Raw genomic sequence first — 22,776 nt, forward strand, 5'->3', positions numbered from 1 at the left:
AAAAATGGGCTAGTTTTATATATGTGTATTTATATTATAAAATCGGCTTCGTTTTAAAACTTTGTACATACCATGATTGTGATGAAATAACTCTGACTTGAAAAATACCAAACTTATCCTGGAATTCTGAGAAGAATCATGTCTGAGCCAGGTCTGCTTATATGGTCGTAAAATGTAGCATAAATGACGCAGCATTCTGAGTTAAAGCTGGAGTTGCATAACTGTGGGTTTATACCTCTGATTTCACTGGTCTACAAAAAATATTTTTTGTTTGCTTCTGGGAACTTCAGAGCAACTCTTTATTAAGTTTTTACACTGATTTCATATATGAAATCGGAATTAAGCCAGCACGTCTGGTTTTTGAAATACACATCATTGATGTTTTGACACTTTTGAATATCAATATAATATATCTACATGATATCTGGAGTTTGGTCTATGTCCCACCAAAATTGTCTTGATGTGATTATTCTGAAAACAAACCAGAAGACAATACCAGAGACACGTTAAAGTATATTTATGTCAATTTACCTCAATATAAAAGTGAGGTCAGCGTGCCCAAAAATGTTGTAGGCACTCGCTTTTGCGCTTGTACTGCAAGAACCAACAGTAGTCACCCATCATGCTCGGAGTGAATTTTGCACAATATCAGTTTTCCATCACCTTTATATCTTGATGAAATCTTTCCCCATGCTCATATCTGACATTGCTTAGATTTGGTGGAAAAAAGTCGAGATGAGAATGTAAAAAATTTGTCTTCAGTGACATTCTGGCTCCCGTAAGCTAATATACTTTCTGCATATTCTCCACAAGCTCAGTATAATTCTCAGCTCTGTACTTGTCCAGAAAATTCTAGACAACCTGCACGAATGAGGGTGCTGATTCAGTTGGTTTCTGTTTCTTTTTGAACTCATCGTCAAGCATCAGTTAACGTATTTCAGGGCCAATAAAAACACCTTCCTTGATTTTGGCTTCACTTTTCTTGAGACCAGATTTATTTCTTAAATGCTGTAATGCATCGCCTTTACTGTCCAGTCACCCTAGTTGTCCAAGACCTAGAACATCATAACTAGAAAACGGGATGTGCTAAACGAAAACAGTTTTCAGATTTGGACTCAGCAAGTGAAATTTGTTAAAGTAAAGTTAAAAGAATCCCAGTAGCAAAATGCTTGTTGACCAGCAATGTTTGTCTTAGAGGGGCTTATGATAAATTTAGAGGGAAAAAATGTTAGTGTGATAAGGGCTAATGAGGAAGAAAAAAGCTGCTTCATAATGATATGAATATCGTTACCAGTTTACATTTGATAAAATATTGCAATTATCAAAATTTAAGGGATGGGTATACCCTAACCACATATACATACACACACCCCACCCCCAAGTCTAAGACTTTGCTCATTTAATCCTGATAATGATATTATGTAACAATATATTTCCTGGCTGAATGTACATTGTGACAACGTGTAATAAATCCCCCCACCCCCTGAGATGGCTAAGAATCTGTTGTGCAATTATAATTTACTAATCTAAATATGCTTACTTTATCCACTTTTAAAACACTAAATCCTTTCATTTCGTGCAGTTTAATTTTAACCTTTGCTAGAAGCTTGGATATACTTGAGGCCAATTGTGGGTTGAGGGGCACACAAGAATAAGAACACTAATTTAACACTGTAAGTAGTTAGTTTGCTTTTGTGGTGAGAGTTTCTGCTACATAAAAAATTATTGTTACATATTTATCTGCTTTTATTATCTTGACAAAGAAATGTAACTAGAGCGCTTCAGGTGATTTTTTTTTTTAATAAAGCATGACCTTTTGATGACCTTTTCTTAAATATGGTACCTTTTTATTCATCTTGTTCAAATAGTTCTACAGGTTATAATTTCATTACCATAAGAAAGGTTTACAGTATATTACAAGAGTGCAGTCCTGATGTTTCATAAATTATACTGTACCTACATTTGTTTTTAAAATAGAGCACTTTTCATTCATTTTTAATATGTGTAGTCTTTTAGAAATAAATCAGTTAATTTAATTTTATTATTACAATTACTAATTAATTATTAACACAAAAAAAAAAAACTATAGAATTGAAAAATTCTGTACTAGTCACCATCTAGGTCTTTAATGCTTGTAATGTGTTTAGTGTTTGTTCTGTTGGGCTGAAGAATGATCTCTATATTGTCCATTTTAATTCAATTTTTAATTATCACATGTAGACGTGCAAAGGGATTTGTAGTGAAGAGATGGCTAGCAGGTACCAGTAGGCATTCTCGTACTGCCAAACTAAAGGTATTTCAGAATATTGTATCATCCCGTTGTCCCAGTAAAGGCAGTCTTTTTCTTCTGTACTTGATATCTTTGTTCAACCACTATTAGGAGTAGTATTCTTAAACAACTTTTCATTGGGTAACTCATTGACTTATCAAAAGCTGTTTTTTGTACAGTATGTACCTCTTGTAACATAGCTCTAAATGTGAAGTCCTTTCTTCTTCCAGTGTGATGCAATGTTGAGCATATCTTGTGGAAAGTTGGGTCAGATATTTCATCGATTACAGAGTGAAGCTTACTCTTTGTACATGGAAGATACAGTTCTTCATGAGAATGCAATGTTTATTGCATGCCAAGGTCTGTGCAACTGTGAATGCAGACAGCTCAGTGATGCAGTAGTTATCACTGGTACATCTGCATGAGTGAATGTGAGCTTCTGAGTTAGTGTACCCTATGATATATTAGCACACCATACTGTAAAAAGTTAGCTTCTGACCCATGCCTGATGCTACTATATAAGAAACATAAGACATTTGACTAATGAGTGGTGACCATTCAGTCCATCAAGCCTGTTTGTTTAGCTAATAGTTGAGCTATCCCAGTATCTCATCCAGATGCGTCTTAAAGGTTTTTGAGGTTTTTACTTCAACTACATGTCACAGAAGTGTGTTCCAGAGTCCTAAAACTGTTTGTGTAAAGAAGTGCTTCTCAGCCTTAGTATTAAATGCACTACCCCTTCATTTCTACTGATGGGCTAGAGTACGTGATTCATCCATAAGATGAAAGAATCTTACTGGACCTACTTTATCAATGCCTTTTGAGAATTTTAAATACCCGGCTTAGGTCCCCATGCAGTCTGCTTTTCTCACAACTAAACAGGTTTAGTTCTCTTAGTTTGTCAGAGTAGGACATGTCCTAGGTTGCGCCTTGGTTTGTTTCCTCTGCACAGCTTCTTTCTTGTACCATCGTACCAGAACTGCACTCAGTACTCCAGATGTGGTCTTACTAGTGCATTATATAGTTTGAGTATAACATGCATTGACTTAAACTCAACAGTTTTTGTGATATAACCTAACATTTATTTGCCTTTTTATTTACTTCTCTACATTGCTTAGTCGATGAAAATGCTGAGTCAACCTATACCTCTGGTATAGGTGCTGGCAGCCTTATTTTTGAATGTTTTCCCCTTGATAATTGTTGCTTGTTTAAATATTATTAAAAATAACAGAATGCCTGCAAAAAGTACAGCCTAAGCATCATAAGCGCAATCAAAGTACTTTATGTAACTACTTTTTTTTAAGAAGCTAGCTATAGTAACGATCACACAGGGGTTTGAAATCTTATGTCAAAGGGAGTTGTGATGAATAATTTAGACTTTTGTCAATATTGGTAGAGCTTCAAAAAGGTGGAATGTATTTGTATGAATACTCTGCACAGATATTAATTGCCTATCCAATGTGTAGTCTATTAGTTTGTATTCCCTGCTTCATTGTGGATCTTTTCAGTAAGCTGTAATGTATTGTTTCTGTGAATAAACTGGTAACCCTTAATTCTTATTGTAAGCCTCTCTGGAAGACATAGTATTCGATAAGATTATTAAGTGCAGCTACAAAACAAATGCCTTGAGTGAATTACAGAAGGTCACTGTTAATTAAAGAAATGAATAGATAACTTCAAAAAGATGTCTGACTTTCAGCACCCATATACTTTTTTTCATTGTTTTGTATCTAATGTAGGTTAAGGTCTCTGGCCAGCTATAACCATGGTTACCCCTAGTATTGTTTATTTGCATAAAAATATCATGTTAATTAGCCTATAGCCCAAAGATTTTTTTTATTTTATTGATTTGAAAAATACAGATGCTAAGGGTGTACATATACTGTATAATCACTTAATTCTTTAAATTATGGCATGGACTGGCTCAATGAAGTGGGGAGCGAGAGAGACCCGTTGTCTTGGACCCATTTTTTCATTTTTTTGTGTTTTAAAAATATTTTTTTATAAATATTATCATACCATTACACATAATAAAAATTTAATGGGTTCGCTTTTGTTGTTCTTGGTATAAACTGAAGAATGCCCAGGTTACTTTTCATCAAGCATGTAACGTCTGTTTTTTGCCAAAGTGATGACATCTATCCAGTGACAGGATGGTAACTTTGTTAGTTGTAGCCCGAGGTTTCCCATACTTTAAGCCAAGCCCTCAGAAAGATTTGTACCGTCTGGTGTGGACCCTCCACCAATATAAACCCAATGCTACGCAGCAGAGGATGGTCTTGGATATTGGTTACTGCTAACAGTAGTCAAATGGCTTGATTTGAATAATAGTAGACTTGTTAATCAAAGAAAATACTTAACTGTAGCAGACTAGTGACACATATCTGAACAAATGACACATGGTACATCTGGGCCTTGTGTTTCTTGGTATACCACATTCAGGAATATGAATGTTTTGAAATAACTACCCTTTTTCTGTTTGTAAATTGTTAAGTTTTGAACTCTTATATGATACAAATAAAGATGATATTTCTTTAAACAACACCCCCCAATGCCCCAATGTCAATATTATATTTGAGGATTTTAGCACGGGATTACAGATCATTTTTATGTGAGTGTATAACTTAAAAATTTTCTTCTTTATGACTAATGCTTTTTAGTGAATTATTTTTTTATGCAAGAACAGTAGTGTGGCGTAAAAATTAGTAAGCCTGAAATATCCATAAATCAAGAAAAAGGAAACAATATTACATACGACTTTAGATTAAAAAAAGGATAATTATGTACAGACTTCTCATACAGATGTGGAGAGGGGATGTTGTGGATATTGTGAGAAAGATAGCACTTAATTGGTAAGATGCTTTCTTTCAAAAAAATCCATTGGCTTTGGCATGTGTTTCCCATGGAGTCTCTATCCTGGCATGGATTGATTCAATGAAGTGGGGAGTGAGAAGGCCCCACTGTCTTGGACTCATTGTGAGCAGTGGGAGACTTTGAATTGGCACAAGCAGTGAGAATATAATAGGAGAAAGAGGCTGGATAGAAGAGGTAGAAGTGGAGTCTTGCAGCAGGACCACTATGAGACAGAGTAGTTCAAGTGCAATGAAGCATAGAGACACAGGTTTGACCATTGTGTAACCAATCCTTTTAAGGCCCACTTTCTCCCCAATTTCCCCATTTCTTTCCCATTGTGTTCATTCTTGTACCTGCTGTGCCCCCTAAGCAACACCTGAGATACCCCTGTTTAAAAACCATTGGTCTAGCTCACCATATCGCCATTATTATTAACATATTACATTGTAATAAAAATTGAAAGATAGTTGCAGTGTTTAGGTATGCATATTCAAATTTTTATAATTAGCAGATAAAACTCTTTTTTCCCAAAAAAAACTCTTGATTTTAGACATGTATTGTTCTTTACAGTTACTGCCGAAGTAAAGCTAGGTACAAAATTAAGTAAAGCTGTGTATAACGAGGAGAGAAAAGTAGGGTTTGAATAATAAACACATGTATTAGAAATGTATACAAAGTACTTTGTCATAGGTTTGAGAATATTATATGCAAGATTTAAAACTCACCTACCACAAGATGCATCACCTAGGTCCCTACATTTTAAAAAAGGATAAATGTTTAAGTTTAAAATTAAAATGTATGGCTTAACTGCAAAGCAGTGTGCAGTGTAACATGCAAATGCAATGCTACCCATATTCTGCATAACAACATCTGTAACATGCTATTTTTATGGATCTCTTCAGCCAGTCCTGCTAAATATGTCACAGTTCATGGAAACATTGCCAAAAAGTACAGATCAATGCTTCAGTTCACCAGGACAGTGATTCAACACTTGACCAGAGCTTTAGAGAGGCTCAAAAAAAATTTTAAATACATTTTCTTGCCGCATCTTGACATGTCGGTTCTGTAACAATGTCCATAAATGTCAAAAGTCTGTTGTAAAACATAAATCTGAAGATTGGGGTACATTGACCTCCCGACTGGGTCATATTTCATTTTAATTCAGCACCATATATACAGATTCAATGAATCTGTTTATTTTACTAATGGATTGTATATAATGAAGATGTTTTTTCTTATACTTTCAGCTACGGTAGTTTATATTCTTACCTTCTGTTCTGTAGTATTAATCTTTCTAATTTAAGAAATCATATTTGCTCTATAAGAAATCATATTTGTTCTAGTCAGACTAATAACTGATATCCAGGATATTTATAGTAAATAGCAAAATTAACTGTCCTATATAACACAAAAAAGTTCTGTGTTAAGAATGAAGTGATTTAAGTACATTAGAGAATATAAAAAGTGAATTCCCCCTAAACCTCAGTACTTGAACAAGTATTCTGCCTTTAGTTACACTTAAAATGTGATTTGGTAACATCTGCTGCTAAATAATTTTGTTGTTTTAATTTTTCGTTAAGATTTGAAAGTGCCTCAGACTTTTAATCCTTGTTTTTTTTTATTTCTTCTTAAACATTGCTGTTTTTTTTCAGATACTTCTTTAATATGCTTTTTATAGACACATAGTAAATGGTATAGCTTGACCTTTGCTGTGGGTATGGTAGTTCCACCTGTGGTTTGTCATACTTCTTCAAAAGTTTGTATGTTAGGTTTTTTTTTTGCTTTTTGGTCATAGTTCTAACATACGTCTGCACTTTTATAGGCATTATATTTTTAAAGATTTGTCAGGAAAAGGGACCGAAAAGATCACACCAGACATCCATCAAAGTGAAAATAGAATGACCATAAAAATAACATGCAGATTTTTTCTTTGTTCTCTTTATACTACAGAATGGTTCATTCATAAGTTAAATTTAGATTTTAACAGCGGTCTCAGTAGCAAAGGGACGTCAGTAATTTCATCCTGTGATAGTGTTGGCATTATTTCAGTGCCTCCGAGTACCAGCGCTTAACAAATTCCAAATGTCATCATCCTTGTTTTTTCTCTTTTTTTCCCCAAACATATAAAGCCACAAGCACCCTGAGCCATCTCTGGCCTGTAGATGTAACAAAGCTGTGTTTGTTATCAAAAAAGAATAGCCTTTCTTAAGAGTAATGTAGCTAAATTAATTGTGCCTCAGGGTAAGACATAAATTAAATTTGACTGCCTGGATATTGCTAAATTCGACACAAACACCTTGAAAAGAACTGACTTTTCCTCTATATTGCAGCCGTATTAGTTAACTTTTGTATCTCAGCGGAATGTACATTTTTTCCGTATTTTCATTTAGACATTTATTTTAATTCTAAATACATAGTTGAACTCTTTTTCTTTCCAGAAATATTTTTTGAGTTTTTGATGCAAGAATTACTTATGGAAGTTTTACTTTTTCAAATATGTTCATCCCTGTTATTCAATAGTTGTGAATTTTGTGTAACATATATTGTGAAAGTTTCATTTATGGCCTATTCAGAATGTGGAAGACCACTGTTACTACAGAAATTCATTGATTCCATGTAGAAAACAGTTCTCTTGATTAATAAACATTTTTTTTTAATAGATGTTTTGCTATATGTTTCAGTTATCACTGCGCTACATTTAAAGTTCCTGGCATTATATATGTTAGTCACCAAAAAGATATGTGCCTTGAAGTAGACATGAACTCCTCAAACAGCTTTTTCTGTCTTAGGCAGGCAACACACTATATGACTTTGAGTTAGAACATGTTGAACTTGGCAAATTCAGTTGCTTGATGTAATTGCCTTAAGGATATCAGATGAAATAACTAGGAGTTGCAAGAGAAAACCTAACAATTTTTCAGCACAGTTTTAAATTTGCAAAGTATAGCAAGCTTATATTTTGACAGGCAATTTATGTGACATCTTATAACGTTGATGGCTGTGTTCCAGGTATGGGGAGTTCAGGTGTAGTCCCTGACAGTCATTTTTTTTTTTCTTTTTGTCATGGTATGACAGAAATGGGAAATTGGAATGACAAGTCGTTCTTCTGTTTGAGAATTCCAAAATACCAGTTTTGCTTGTTTCCTTCCATTCTCATTGTATGCATAGTATTTCTGTCTGAGCGCTCATTGTTTATTGTCTCTTATATGGGCAGCAACAGACCCACTAACCTAATAGAAAATCATACTTGTTTCATTTTGTTGTAAATTGCAGGCTATTATAACTGAGTCACTGGAATGACACATGGCTGTGCATTGTGAATGAAATCTATGACTGAACACCCCTTGGAAAAGTTGAATAGTGATACGCCAGGTTTACTTTGTTTATCTAAATATATTATAAAACAAGTTCCACAAATGGTACCAAATTACATGATTAGCTATTTGCTACATTGCTCTTTGTACAAGCTAGGGTAACAACAAGGATGGGCAATTAATTTATAAATTGGTTTCAACAAAGTCTTACACAGACTGCACATCTCTAGGTTGGCTGCTTAGGTAATAAACTTTTCCTAGCACAATTTTGTAGGTGAGGCCAAATGTTCTTTTCATGAGGAAATAAACTTATGTCAGGATGAAGACAAACAAATGGAACACATGATTTCAAATTAACTTTCTTGGCTCTCCTCTTTCTCTGTTGATTGCGTGAGTTTGTGTAAATGGAGAATTTTAAGTTCATTATTGTTATGGGCATAAAGAAGAAGCCCAAAAATTATTGTGAGGGAGAGGAAAACAAGATCAGGAGATGACATCCAGAGAGCTAGACAGTAAAATAGTGCAAGGATTGCAGAGTTCAGCAACAGGAGTAACAATATCAAAACGTGTTTGTTGTTAAAAGGCAAAACAAAACTTGAAAGTTGAGGACGGAAGGAAGGTAAAAACCAAAGCAAAAAATGTCACTAAACATTTAGAATTTCTTTTGTAACACTGACTAGCACCAAGGGTTCTTATTAACAGAATTTTATCAGCAGAGGGATATTGAGCATGCGGATCACAGTCACATTTATACTGGAAATTATAGTGACATCATAAACCACAACAATTGCAACCACTTGACAGACTTGAAATGGCATTATGGTGAAACAAAAAGCACACAAAATTATAAAACGCATCAAACTGATCAAAATCAATTTGAACATGTAAAATTAATGTAAAACTAAAATCTACAAGCCCCAAAACCTCAGGAAAAAAAGTAGACATTAAAATAAATTTCATTAAGTTCAAGAAAAAATATGGAGTATATATAAATTCAGAATCATAACAAGTATAATTCAGCTAATATTGTGATAAGCAATATGAACCTCTGAAATGTAATAAAAAGTAATGGAACAAATCCCAATAAAAGCTTCTACTTTTCCAGAGATGGTGCTCCAGAAAAATGTAGGACTCCATAGGGATTCCTATGCTGGCTGACCTTGTGCTCTGACCTCCAAAGGTTATGCAAAACAACAATTTCCCCTTGGGGATTCATACAGTAGATCAAATCAAAATAAAGAAAAAAAATCTAACAAAGCATCTTTGTATGGCCTCAATTCACTAAAGATGGATTTCTTTCAGCAGACCTTCCAAGTTTGGGCAAAGGAAAAGTGGCACGTTGCAAGATTTTTTTTTTTTTTTCTAATTTGATTAATCTTAAAATCAGTAAAGCTATAGTTCTTGCATTTACTATCTATCTATCTATCTATCTATCTATCTATCTATCTATCTATCTATCTATCTATCTATCTATCTATCTATCTATCTATCTATCTATCTATCTATCTATCTATCTATCTATCTATCTATCTTTACACTTGATTATAAGAGCAAATGTACATTTTCATGCTATTGAAAGCAAAACTCATTGCTTGCTATTAACAGTTTAACGCTGATTGCACAAATATTGACTACGTCTGTAGTTCTGGCTGATCTACACAGATGGTTGTCTTTGCTTCTCCCCTAGACTGTCTCACATTTGTTCAGCCATAGCAAAGATTTTAACCTTCTATGTGAAGGACCAAGGCTGTTGTCTCCTTTGCAGGAGTGTTTCCATGGAAACGTGTTGGAGACGTCTATGCTTATCAGCCTGTGTGGGGCTGAAAGTCTGGAGGGGAATTAAGGAGTCTGGCAGGCTGAGCTGCTTCTGGAATTGGTACAGTCTGCATCATGTCCTGACTTGCACTTTTGTCAGCCCCAGGACTTCTCTGTCAAGCTGCATATTGTGTGCTGACATTTTTATACCAGCACACAATTTTTATACCAGGCTTCATTGAGATGAAAAATCAAACCGATGACAGTGTTTGATTTATTTGACGGAAAGTAGTAAGTTAACAATCTTCGGATAGATACCTCTAGGAAATAATTGCTGAAATTATTACAATATTAATAAAATTGGATGGCATTAGAGTTTAATAGTAGGATAATTGTTGTTGATCCTGAACGTTGAGGAATTTTTCTGTTGGTATGGTGTGTCACCCTTTTTTTTTTTTTTTCCCATCAAGTGTTTTCATTGATACACCTACTTAATAGAGCAGTCTGTATTTTTCAAGAGTTCAACTCCTTTGTGGTGTTGTCATGGATGAAAGTAATGCTAGACATGAGTCATAATAAAAAAGTGCTACCAGTATTCTCAAATTTCCCTTGTGGGTGTTCTGTCATTGTTTCTTTTGAGTTGCACAGTTGCTTCAGTTGCTGTTAAACAGTTTGTAGAGGTATTTGTTCTACACCAAGTTAGTTACTTATGTATCTTCATATTATGCACTATATTGTAGTCTTTGTCCTTTAGTCTTTGACTTGGATATGTTAAAGGGTTCTCACTGTAATGGGATTAATTGCATTGAAACACAGATTCAGAAAATAAAGGATTTTAGTTTTAGATTGTCCTCATAACATTTGCAAATGAAACAAACAGATGAAGTCTGTATTATTGCTCTCATATTTCAAAGTTGTGTCACAATGGGCAGCAAAGTGCATCTAGTCTGTTTTGTGGTAGACAAACTACATTTTTTCCTTTGAAATGCTGTGTGCTTGGTATATTGCTGTCATTCTTCTTCTATAAAAAATATATATTTTGCCATGTCATGATATCTTGCCTTCTGCTCTACTTATTTGTTCTTTGAAAGCGGATCTTTCAACATTGGGCATGCAGGAAATTTTATTTGATTTAATACTTGATATTCACTTTATGTTTGTTTAAAAGTACACTTTTATTAATAAAATTATAAGCCACTTCTTGTAATCATAGTATAATTCTGTGCTATGATTTTCTTTTTCTTTTTTTTTTTTTTTTAACCTTTCACTCATCTATAAAGTATATTTTACTCTCTTCTTCAGACCGCTCTTTTTTAAAAGTACTATATAGCAAGGTATTGAGATTTTGTGGCAAGTGCACATTTTTTGTGTGTGGCACTTGTTACAGTTAAATAACATTCTTTTATCTTAATATATTATTATTTTAGGAGACAACTTGGAAACTGTCATATCAACCAGAAGTTTTAATATACACACAGGTAGCAAAATTGGGCAACAGCTGTGATATACACCTCACAATGCTTGGGCCACAGGTCTGATTTGCCTCTTGTAGGCTATGTGGTTCTTTCTCTTATGTCTTTTTTCTCTTTCTTCATCTTGTAAAGCACTTTGAGCTACATCATTTGTATGAAAATCTGCTACAGAAATAAATGTTGTTGTCAGATTTCATAACTTTCATTCCTTTGCTACTAACTTAGTGTGCTGCAGATGATATGTAAAGGAACTCTTCACTAATCTGTTGTGAGCAATATACCTTTATTTTGCTCATTTTTTTTCTGCTACTACCAAAATTGTTATATGGTGAATTTTGTGGAAAGTGTACTTTAGCTATTCTTGTTAATTCTGATATGAAAGCTGTGCTACTTCCCAAAAGAAAGACAAGGAGGGATCATAAATTCTTGTGTAATTTAATGTAGAAGAAGTTAGTTTTAATTATCACTTCTAAATTGCCCTAGCAACAGTGAGTGTAGGAGTTTCAGTAAATGCAATATTGAATCAATTATTAGTGAATCCTACTGCTCAACTTTCAGAAATATGGAAATAATTTAACTATACAGTTCTAATTTATAAGTCACTTTGGATTAAAATGTTAGCTAATTAAATAAATGTAATTTTTTTTTAAAAATCAGGCATTTAACTTTTTGACACCTTAGACATCAGTAATATGTATTTGAATGTAAATATGTTGTTTATGAGAAAATTTTTCATCAATGACAACCTTTAAATGCAATGCAAGGAATATGGAAAAAATGAAGAATCATGTGGAATTACATTTAAAAGTGTTGTAGGTTTAGATATATTAAATTCATGCATTTACCATTTTACATAATTAAGGCTTAATAATTGAACTAATTAAAAACTTTCAAATAATTTTTCCCAAGAAAAATAGCAAATTTGCATTAATTAGCAATAAATGGTCTTCTACCACATTTCACAGTCATGCAATCACAATTCAATAAACTCCACTTAACAGTAGTTGCATTAAGTACATTTTTGAAATGGCTTTTATAATCATGTGTAATCACATAATTATTATTGTCATCGTGACATACTTTTTAAAAAAGGTTATGTTATCAGCACTTTTGTCTGAATATCTGAGTCTGTGTAAGCCTGTATTTACTGTATGTTTTAAACATAAAAAATAACAAAGGTTGGGCAGTACAATTGCAGAGTGCATTGTGCATCTTGCACATAGCTTCAGTCATGGGTTCAGACTCTTACCTGAGAGAGGGGTTTATGTATTTTGCATATTATCTCCATTTGTGATTTGGGGGTTCTTTAGGTTTCACATGTATTTCCACATTCCAAAGCTTCTTTATTGAGTTAGCTGTTGAAAAAGAATTGCCCCGTGTGAGTGAGTGTACATTTTTATAATGTGGCCCCTTGACCACTAACTGTTTGCTATCTTTACCTTCATGCTACCAGTAAGGATTGAGACACACACCACCAGCTACACTGAAATAAATGTGTTCACAAAATAAATTTGCTCAGGGCATGAAAACATAGTCTGCTTTCTAGCCCCACAGCCTCACAAAGAAATGAGAGACCAATCCTCAAAATATCTTCCTACTTATACAACTGGTAGCAGAGGTTAGCTGCTAGCTTATTGATGATGTCTCGATAGTCGCTGATAAATCTGGGTACAAAATTGGAGCTAGTCTGCTTGTCAGAGGCGAAAAGATTTCAGTTTAGCAATATTGATATTCTGATGAAATTCCACATTTGTTCATTGTAACAACCTTCGATGAATGTTCTATGAAAACCCAGACACGGTTATTAGTATAGACTCTTTATGGAATTCTCCCTAGAGGGATAGATCAGTATTAAAGGTAGCACAACAAAAATGTACAGGATGATTGAAATATATACAGATAAATATGTGCATTGTTAAAAGCATGAGGGCAGAGGGTAAATATTTTGGTTTGCTTGTCCTGGTGCACTAAGTTGTATGATGTGCCTCCTTTTAATATAATTATGTTGCTCAGTAATTTCTTTTGCCAGTGTTTTTAAAGCAGCTGCTGCTGAAGCTAGGAACCTCATCTGTTCTTATGCATCCAGTTTCACTTGTAAGCCCTCTTACCTGTTTCTGTATTGTAGATGCTGTCGAGTTTTGTTTTTTTTTTTAATCTTTTAACCATAGCAAGTTAAAGAAAGTTAGAATTAACAAGGCAACAAGTAGCTGAATGATGTTTTAATATGGTGTTTTAGGACTGTTGGTCATCTTGTTTTTTATTCATCTATTTATTTATTTATTTTTTATTAAATCTCGATTGCAGCAGATATTTCTTGTAGTGCCCTACAAGGTTGTTGGTAAGCCTAGATCATTTTTTCTGCTAGTTATGTTTGCACTATTTCTGCTTTTCTTTGACAAAGCAGGTTTGCTTGTATTGTATTTTCTTGTAATTTAAGGCGTTATGTTGACTTAATTGTATTCTTGTTCTGTGAATACAAAATTACAGTTTTGATATCTGATGAACAATTTGACTTGTCATTTTCTATCCGGCTTAATCCAAACCAGGTTCACTTGGTAAATTACAAGTTTGAGTCCAAAATTTGAATATATCTACAGTATATCGTTGTTAAAATGAGAATACCAGATATGCAATTAAATATAAACAGTCTGAATGTGAGTTAATTATATCTATCATAGAGCAAATTATTAGGAACACCTGCTTGCCTGTGCAGTCTGTCTAATCAGCCAATTGTGTTGCAACAGTGCAGTGTATAAAATCATACAGATGCATGTCAGGGGCTTCAGTTATTGTTCACATCAGAGTCCAGAATTGGGAAATAATATGACCTCAGTCATTTCGTCCATGGCGTGATTGTTAGTGTCAGACAGGCTGATTCCTCTGTTTCTGTAACTGCTGATCTCCTGGGATTTTCTAGATCATACATCTGTAAAGTTTACTCAGAATAGTTTGAAAAACAAAAACGTTCAGTGAGTGGCAGTTCTGTGAACAGAAACACCTTGTTGATAGGAGAGTTCAGAGAAGAATGTCCAGACTGCTTTATGCTGACAGAAAGGCTATGGTAACTCAGCTGACCACTTTGTACAACTTGTAATGAGCAGGAAACCATCTCAGAATACACAGCAAGTTGACCCTTGAGGCAGATGGGCTACAGCAGCAGAAGACTACATTGGGTTCAACTACTGTCAGCCAAGAACAGAAAGCTGAAGCTGCAGTAGGCACATGCTCACCAATAAAAACTTGGAAAGTGTTACTTGGCAAGATGAATCTTGATTTCTACTTTGGCATACAGATGGAAGGGTCAGAATTTTGTACCAGCAGCTTGAAACCATGCACCCAACCTGCTCTATGTCAATAGTCTAGGTTAGTGGTAGTGTATAATGGTGTTTTTTGGCACAATTTGGCCCTGTTATTACCAGTCATTTATAGCCTTAACGCCATGGCCTATTTGAGTATTGTTGCTGACTGTGTGCATCCCTTTATAGCCACAATTTGCTCATCTTCTAATGGCTAATTCTAGCATAATAATGCACCATATCATAAAGCAAAAGTCATCTGAAACTGGTTTCATGAACATGATAATGAGTTCAATGATCTTTACGTGGTCTCGCCAGTCACTAGAGCTGAATTCAACTGAATGCCTTTGAGATGTGGTAGAATGAGAGTTTTGTAGCATGAATACGTAGTTAACAAATCTGCGGAAGTTGCATGATGCAATCAAGTCAACATGGACCAAAATCTTTTAAGGACTCTTTCCAACATCATTTGGAGTTTGTGCCATAAAGGACGGAGTTTGTTTTGAGTGGAAAAGGAGGCCCTAACCAGTATTACTGTTGTGTTCCAAATTATATACAGCTTTTAAGTTGAAATTAACGTAATTATATTTTGAATAGTCAATTTAAGACCAGCAGTTTTAACATTAATGTCTTATAGTAATTACGATTCTAGATACCAACTTTATTTTCGCTAAGGAAAACTATACAGTTAATTCAGGATCTTTCTAACCACATTGTGATTATTCACAACTTCGCTTGGTGGTTGATGGGTGCCCATGAGGTGACACTCCTCTGGTCATGGGTGACTTCAATGCAACCACGGGCACTGAGAGGGCTGGCTATGAGAATTGTCTCGGTCCTCATGGTGACCGTGATGAAAGTGGCTCCATGTTCCTTGACTTTGCAAAAGATCAGGGGCTGCGAATCGCTGAATCCTGGTTCCAGTGCCCTGAGCCGCATCGTTGGACATTTTTTGACATTTTATTGGTTAAATCTTTTTGCATAAGCTACACCTACTGTCATAACCACACAGATCTGTTGAGTCATTTTCTTAACCAGCTTATCCAGGGCACAGTCGCAGGTTGGCTAGAGCCCATCTCTGCGATCATCAGGTGCAAGACAGAAACAACACCTGGACAGAGCCACAGACATGCCAAAGCAAATTATATAATGTTGAATATAATCAGTATATTCCTCCAATCGTAAAAAAAAAAAAAAAATGATGCCTTATTGTTTTTAGGAGGCTGTTGATGTGTAAAAGTATCATTCATTTTCATTTTGTTTCTTTATTCCATTAACTTTTTAAACTCATTCAAATTTACACCAAGTAGGTACTGTTTTAAGTTCTTTATTGTCACAAGTTGGCTTGGCATCATGAAAGCTCTAAAGCTGTGTGTGAGTGTGTTTCCCTTTGTGTTATTAAACATTAATGCCCCTGTTTTTACAGAGAAAATGTAGTTTTTGGAGGTCTGTGTTAACTTCTTTCTTTGTTTTCTTTTCTTCTGCATTGAAAACAGAATCAAATGACAAAAATGATAAAAAGCCCACAGCAAATGGAATGAGTGCTGCACCTAACAAAGAGCTGCCACCAAGTCCAGAGAAAAAGTCAAAGGTAGGTCCACTTACACTGAGATTTCTAGTCAAGCTGTTCTTCCTTCTCACTATCCATTCATAAAATGTCACTTGCCTCCTTTTAATTTTTCTCAGTAGGCTGCTTGTTTTGCCTTGAGCCCTTTGCAGCCAGTAGCATAGATTGAGACAATAGAAATCAATTTGATGAATAATGACGACTGCAGAATATTTATTGTGAAAGTTGATAAGGGTTCAAGCAGATAAAAATCCTTGTACAGATTGTGCAATATTATTTGCCTTAGCCCTTGTCTTCTATGTCTGACAAAGTTTTTTGTCTCTTTGAGAGTTCACTTGTAACCGCAAGTGATATAATTCTGCACAGTGTGTTATGTAAAGGATGCCCCTCTAACAGCAGAGTGCTTAATCCAATGTGATGTGAATTCTTAAGCTGTCAAAGGAGGTGCTTTGAACTAAGCTTGGCATATCCCACACTGCATTAGGCCTAGGCACCACACACTGCATCACATTGTCCTTCAACAAAATTTAAAAAGAAACTGACTTTTTCTGTCTTTTTTTTTTTTTATAAAAAGCAGAAGGCAGTTTACTCACACAGTTTTGCTGACCAAGATTACTTTCTGGCTGTGGTTTGCATTCTCCCAAAGTCCTAAGACATATTCTCCAGTCAATAAGTGAATATTAATTGTCAAACTGCTGTTGCGCCTTTGTGTGCGCTGGAGTGAACTGAGGATCTTTTCAAGGTGAATTCCTTGTGGCCTTTGCTGCTTAGATAGATATATGACCTTGATTTTAGTTAAGCAAGTATAGATGGATATAAAAGATAATGAAAATTTCATTAATGAAACACTCAAAATTGATTTCAAGGCAATAGTACCTTTAACATTAGCAATCAGAAGAATAATTAAAAATAATTTTGATCTGCCTCCTTTTTTTATTTCTTCTTTAATATTTTTGTAGCTCCCGTAGTACAGAGTGTTTTGTTTCTTTAGCATCTGTTAGTCCAGGTAGGATTTGTAATAGTAAAGGTGCTATAGCACATATCTAAATCCAGTGACCAATTACCAATACATTAATTTTAAAGAATCCTCCTTCTCAAAATCTTTGATCATCAACATTTGCTTCCCTAACTAGTATCCTAGGTCAAAATTAACACATTTTGGTAAAAGGGTATTTTGTATAAATATTGCCATCTCATTGCACTCCAAACATTAAAATTCTCTTCAAAGCAGTGGCCTCTAAGCAAAAGATTCAAGAACCTCATTTTTATTTAAAGCACTGTGGTGCTTTGGCATTTACAGAGCTGCATAAGCTTTTTTGTTGTCTTCAAATCAAAGTATTTGCTTTGCTACAGTCATATTTTTCCCAAGGACCTTCATATAGGCCTCTGATGTTAGACCTCTTTCATTCTGGCTTTTCTCATTATCTGCTTATTTTATAGACAAGATCATAATTTTATTTGCAGTTCTAGTCTTTCTTTGCTTATAGGTGACAGGCTGTTTCTGATGTCACCTACAGCCAGGTGTTCTTTCTTTTGTCATCTTTCCATCATATTTATTTTTATTTTGCTTGTTCATTTTTTGAATTTTCTGTTTTTTTATTAAATCAAAGCCTTCTGCAGCCACCACTCCATCTGCTAAGCCAAGTTCTACCAAAGCACGACCTTCATCACTTTCAACTGCTGGTACAGCCAAGCGCCCTGTCTCTGCCAATGCCACCACCCCAAACAAAAAATCATCTGTTCCCACAACACCTACCCCAACTTCCAGCTCAAAGAAGACAACTCCTACCACGCCCCGTCCCACTTCTACAACACCCACTATGCAACGCCCATCCCCTACAACTCCCCGTGAAACCAAGCCTAAGGTGAGTGTGCTCGGGCTACTGTTGTTAAGCACTTTTTCTGTAAAATACATGAAGAGACCAACAGAAAAAAGAACATACATGTAAGATGACAGTTTTCAATGTTATTGTTTGCGTAACAATTTTCCAGTCCTTTGAATTTTTTATAAATCTGTCATAGTGCAGATACTGTTTCATATGTAACACTTTACAATCTGAAAAAAGGTTCATATGATCCTTACAGTGATTAGTGTCTATGCTACAGAATGCGGGTTTATTGCATTCAGCATCAGTTCCTTTTTGGATTGTGTGTGCCAATTTTGGGTCATACTTATCACTTTTAGATGTACTATAATTATGCTGGTGGTTTACTTCAGTATCATGTAGACAATTGTAGAGGTTTGTCTCTACTGCACTATGCAGAATTCTGAATGGGACTCAAAGATCATTAAGAAGCCCATACTTGTTTTTCATTTGATCTTGAAAGATATCTCACTTAGAAAAACTGAAGTGTTGTTTCTTGACATTTTTGATCACTATTACAATTTAGAGAAAGTATTTCCATTAGACTTAGAATAGTTTTACCTGTTAAAAATTCTATTCAGACAGATGCTTAATCTATTGTGTTAGATTTTTTTAGAGTATTAATGATCATTTGTATCTGTAACTATATGCTGTAAATATTACATGTACCCAGTACAGATTAAAATATATAACACAGTGTAGTATAAAGCAACAATACATTCATATTTCAAACAATTTAGATATCAGTAAATGAAAGTTCATCAGTTTTAATTTAAGATTATGTTGTTGAGCTGTAAAGGTGTATGCCATTCCTTACCCTTTTATAAGGTTAGTCAAATTTATTACACTTCGAATGCCAAACTCTCCACACAGCATATTCAAGTTACGCTGCTATCTAAATCCGTGCATTGTTGTGTATGTCAATATTTACAAAACAATTATATTTACTTTACCTTTTTAAACCGTTTTTATAAAGTAACAATTTGTTTTAATATGTTATGGTATTGAGATTTCATCACTTTCTGGCTGGCTTTCAGATGTTACTTCTGCCAAGAATGCATACCAAGAATGGAAGGATTGCTTGCTTTAAAAAAAAAGCCATTTCTGAGTCTTCTTTCATTCAAAGAGAAAAAAGAGTTACAATTAAAATATTTTTAAGCCCAGAATATTAGTTTATTTTTAATAGCTTGTATACTTTTGCTTTGAAAATACTTTGTATTTTTCACATTCTGATTAAAGTATGCTTAATTGGGTCCAGTAACATATATTGTAACTTAGATCATAGTAACCTACTGCATTCTGTTAAGCAATCTATCTTTAAATATAACCTGTGGTTACTCCTCAGCCACAGATGTTTTCCTGAATCTACAGTATAATTTGTATGTTTGTCCTGTAACTCATAGTGTGGCTTGAATAAACCTTTCTCATGAGTGCTATAGTGGCTCATTTAGAAAACTGAATATCTTAAATTTACATCCTGTACTGCCACTCTTAGTATAAATATCGATTTGCTATCAACATGTCACCCAAATAATATATTGCAAAATTACACATACAAATTATGTTTCTCAAGCTTCATTTTCTGTTTCATTCCAAACACCCTTTGCATGCCTAATTTTATTTCTTTTTAAGCCAAAAAATGAAGGCTAATGTATAGTTAACATAACCGTGAAAATGTATATGTATTGGACTGCTATGATTTCTATTCTGGAGTTGGTGGCAGGACTGGCACTCCAGCCACTGTAAGAAACCTCACACTGTTCCATTGTGGTGCTGAGGTGTCACCAATGTGTCCCAATCCAGGTGGCTCATTGTGTGGCAACGAGCTATCTACGCATGCTCCCATTGTATTGTAATTCAAATGTATATACAGTAAAACCTCGATTATCTGTCAGATGTCGGGACTGAGGCTGTTATGGATAAGAGAAAAAATGGATAACAGAACAGCTACTTTAAAAATGATGTACAGTAGATTAGTTTAGCAAATAGTCATATTTATTTATAAAACAAAACTATATTAACAAAATATAAGATAATGTTAACAAAATTAATTCATATAATATTGTAAGGACCAGCGTAATAAGCAAATACAACTCTGACATACTGCAGTTTTCTGCGTTCTACTTGGAGTCTTCTTTCCATAACAAACGGTGCCTTGTCTTACACTCTGTTATCTGGGTTATGGAGCACACCTCCAAAACAATAAAAGAAACCTTTCCCTACCAATTAGTTTATCTCCTGCCACTTACATTCTTCTTAAAATTTCCTTCCATCGCACCTTCTTTTTTCTCCTAACTTCTCCTGTCACTCATCTCCTAAGAGGCATGTTAGCCCCTTTAAAAGCAGAAGCCCTTCACCCAGTCCCATCACTTACAGCATTCATTCCACCCTTTCTGCTCCCACACAGCACAAGGCAAGCTGCCTGCACATCACAGTATATTAAAACTTGATATAATAGAATTTAAAAAGAAAATTAAAATACAGAAGAACATTAACATTAATAAAGAGTAACATTACTGTCAGTGGTTTCCATTTTCGACACGTTTTTCAATTTTGATGGCATGATGCTTTGTATTGTTCACTGTTGTTCTTCCTACTACATAAATTGAAGCAATACTTGAAGCACTTTTGCTGTTTCATAAATGTTTAATAATTTTAATTTTTTGTGGCAATTCACACACACAGGGAGTCCTCGGGTTACAACGTTTCAACATACAACGTTTCGAGTTTACGACGCTCACTCCCATAAAAACTTAAAAAAAAAAAAAAAAAAAATTCAGACGTGACTGTTTCAGCTTACACCGTTAACGTCATACTTACAGACTATGTGGGCGGAAGAATACACAATAACGCTGTATATGAGTGAGGGAGTTGGTGAACTAGTTTGGTTGCATGCAGCGTAGGTATGTGGTGTATGAGTAAGAGAGTTGGCGAACTAGTTTGGTTGCACGTGGCACAAGTGTTCCGTTTGTGTTGCTTTGTTTGGCGACTTTTTGGCCCTTATCATGGCTCCCAAAGGAAAGCTAGAGTCTTCAGATGGTAGTGCTTCGAAGAAAAGGAAAGCCATCAAGATGGAAGTGAAATTAGACATTATAAAGAGATCAGAACGAATAAAAGTAAAGAATTTTTTTTTACACTCATTTTTTTGTCATTTATTCTGTTACTGCAGTACAGTGTACAGTATAGTATATTTATGTTCTTTTCCTTTTTCTGTGTCTTAGTTGTGTTTTTACAACAACAACATTTATTTATATAGCACATTTTCATACAAAAAGTAGCTCAAAGTGCTTTACATTTTATGTTCTAGATTATGATTTTACAAATGTGTTAGGATAGGTAAGTGACTTAGGCTAGGGTGTGTTTCGACACGAAAATTCGGGTTATATCGCTGTCGTAGGAACAGAACTGTGTTGTAACCCGAGGACCCTCTGTGTGTGTGTGTGTGTGTGTGTGTGTGTGTGTGTGTGTGTGTGTGTGTGTGTGTGTGTGTGTGTGTATATATATGTATATATATATATATATATATATATATATATACAGTGCATCCGGAAAGTATTCACAGTGCATCACTTTTTCCACATTTTGTTAAGTTACAGCCTTATTCCAAAAGGGATTCAATTAATTTTTTTCCTCAGAATTCTACACACAACACCCCATAATGACAACGTGAAAAAAGTTTACTTGAGATTTTTGCAAATTCATTAAAAATAAAAACATTGAGAAAGCACATGTACATAAGTATTCACAGCCTTTGCCATTAAGCTTAAAATTGAGCTCAGGTGCATCCTGTTTCCCATGATCATCCTTGAGATGTTTCTTTAGCTTAACTGAAGTCCACCTGTGGTAATTCAGTTGATTGGACATAATATGGAAAGGCACACACCTGTCTATATAAGGTCCCACAGTTGACAGTTCATGTCAGAGCACAAACCAAGCATGAAGTCAAAGGAATTGTCTATAGACATCCGAGACAGGATTGTCTCGAGGCACAAATCTGGGGAAGGTTACAGAACGTTTCTGCTGCTTTGAAGGTCCCAATGAGCACAGTGGCCTCCATCATTTGTAAGTGGAAGAAGTTCGAAACCACCAGGACTCTTCCTAGAGCTGGCCAGCCATCTAAACTGAGTGATCGGAGGAGAAGGGCCTTAGTCAGGGAGGTGACCAAGAACCCGATGGTCACTCTGTCAGAGCTCCAGAGGTCCTCTGTGGAGAGAGGAGAACCTTCCAGAAGGACAACCATCTCTGCAGCAATCCACCAATCGGGCCTGTATGGTAGAGTGGCAAGACGGAAGCTACTCCTTAGTAAAAGGCACATGGCAGCCCGCCTGGAGTTTGCCAAAAGGCACCTGAAGGACTCTCAGACCATGAGAAAGAAAATTCTCTGG

At 35.0% G+C, this 22,776-nt stretch overlaps 2 protein-coding genes across 9 annotated transcripts in view; one reads left to right on the forward strand and one right to left on the reverse strand.

Moving 5' to 3' along the window:
• Nucleotides 1–22,776, reverse strand: part of LOC114653992 (alanine aminotransferase 2-like) — a 493,749-nt gene that overhangs the window by 326,528 nt on the left and 144,445 nt on the right. The window lies entirely within an intron of this gene.
• Nucleotides 1–22,776, forward strand: part of LOC114653784 (microtubule-associated protein 4) — a 212,199-nt gene that overhangs the window by 137,736 nt on the left and 51,687 nt on the right. For all 8 annotated transcript variants that reach the window (XM_051928943.1, XM_051928947.1, XM_051928948.1 and 5 more), the window contains 2 exons: nt 16,456–16,550; nt 18,137–18,391. In XM_051928943.1, coding sequence (XP_051784903.1) covers nt 16,456–16,550; nt 18,137–18,391 — 350 coding nt within the window. The remainder of the gene's footprint in view (nt 1–16,455; nt 16,551–18,136; nt 18,392–22,776) is intronic.

This window comes from Erpetoichthys calabaricus, chromosome 6, assembly GCF_900747795.2.
Source record: "Erpetoichthys calabaricus chromosome 6, fErpCal1.3, whole genome shotgun sequence".
NCBI lineage: Eukaryota > Metazoa > Chordata > Cladistia > Polypteriformes > Polypteridae > Erpetoichthys > Erpetoichthys calabaricus.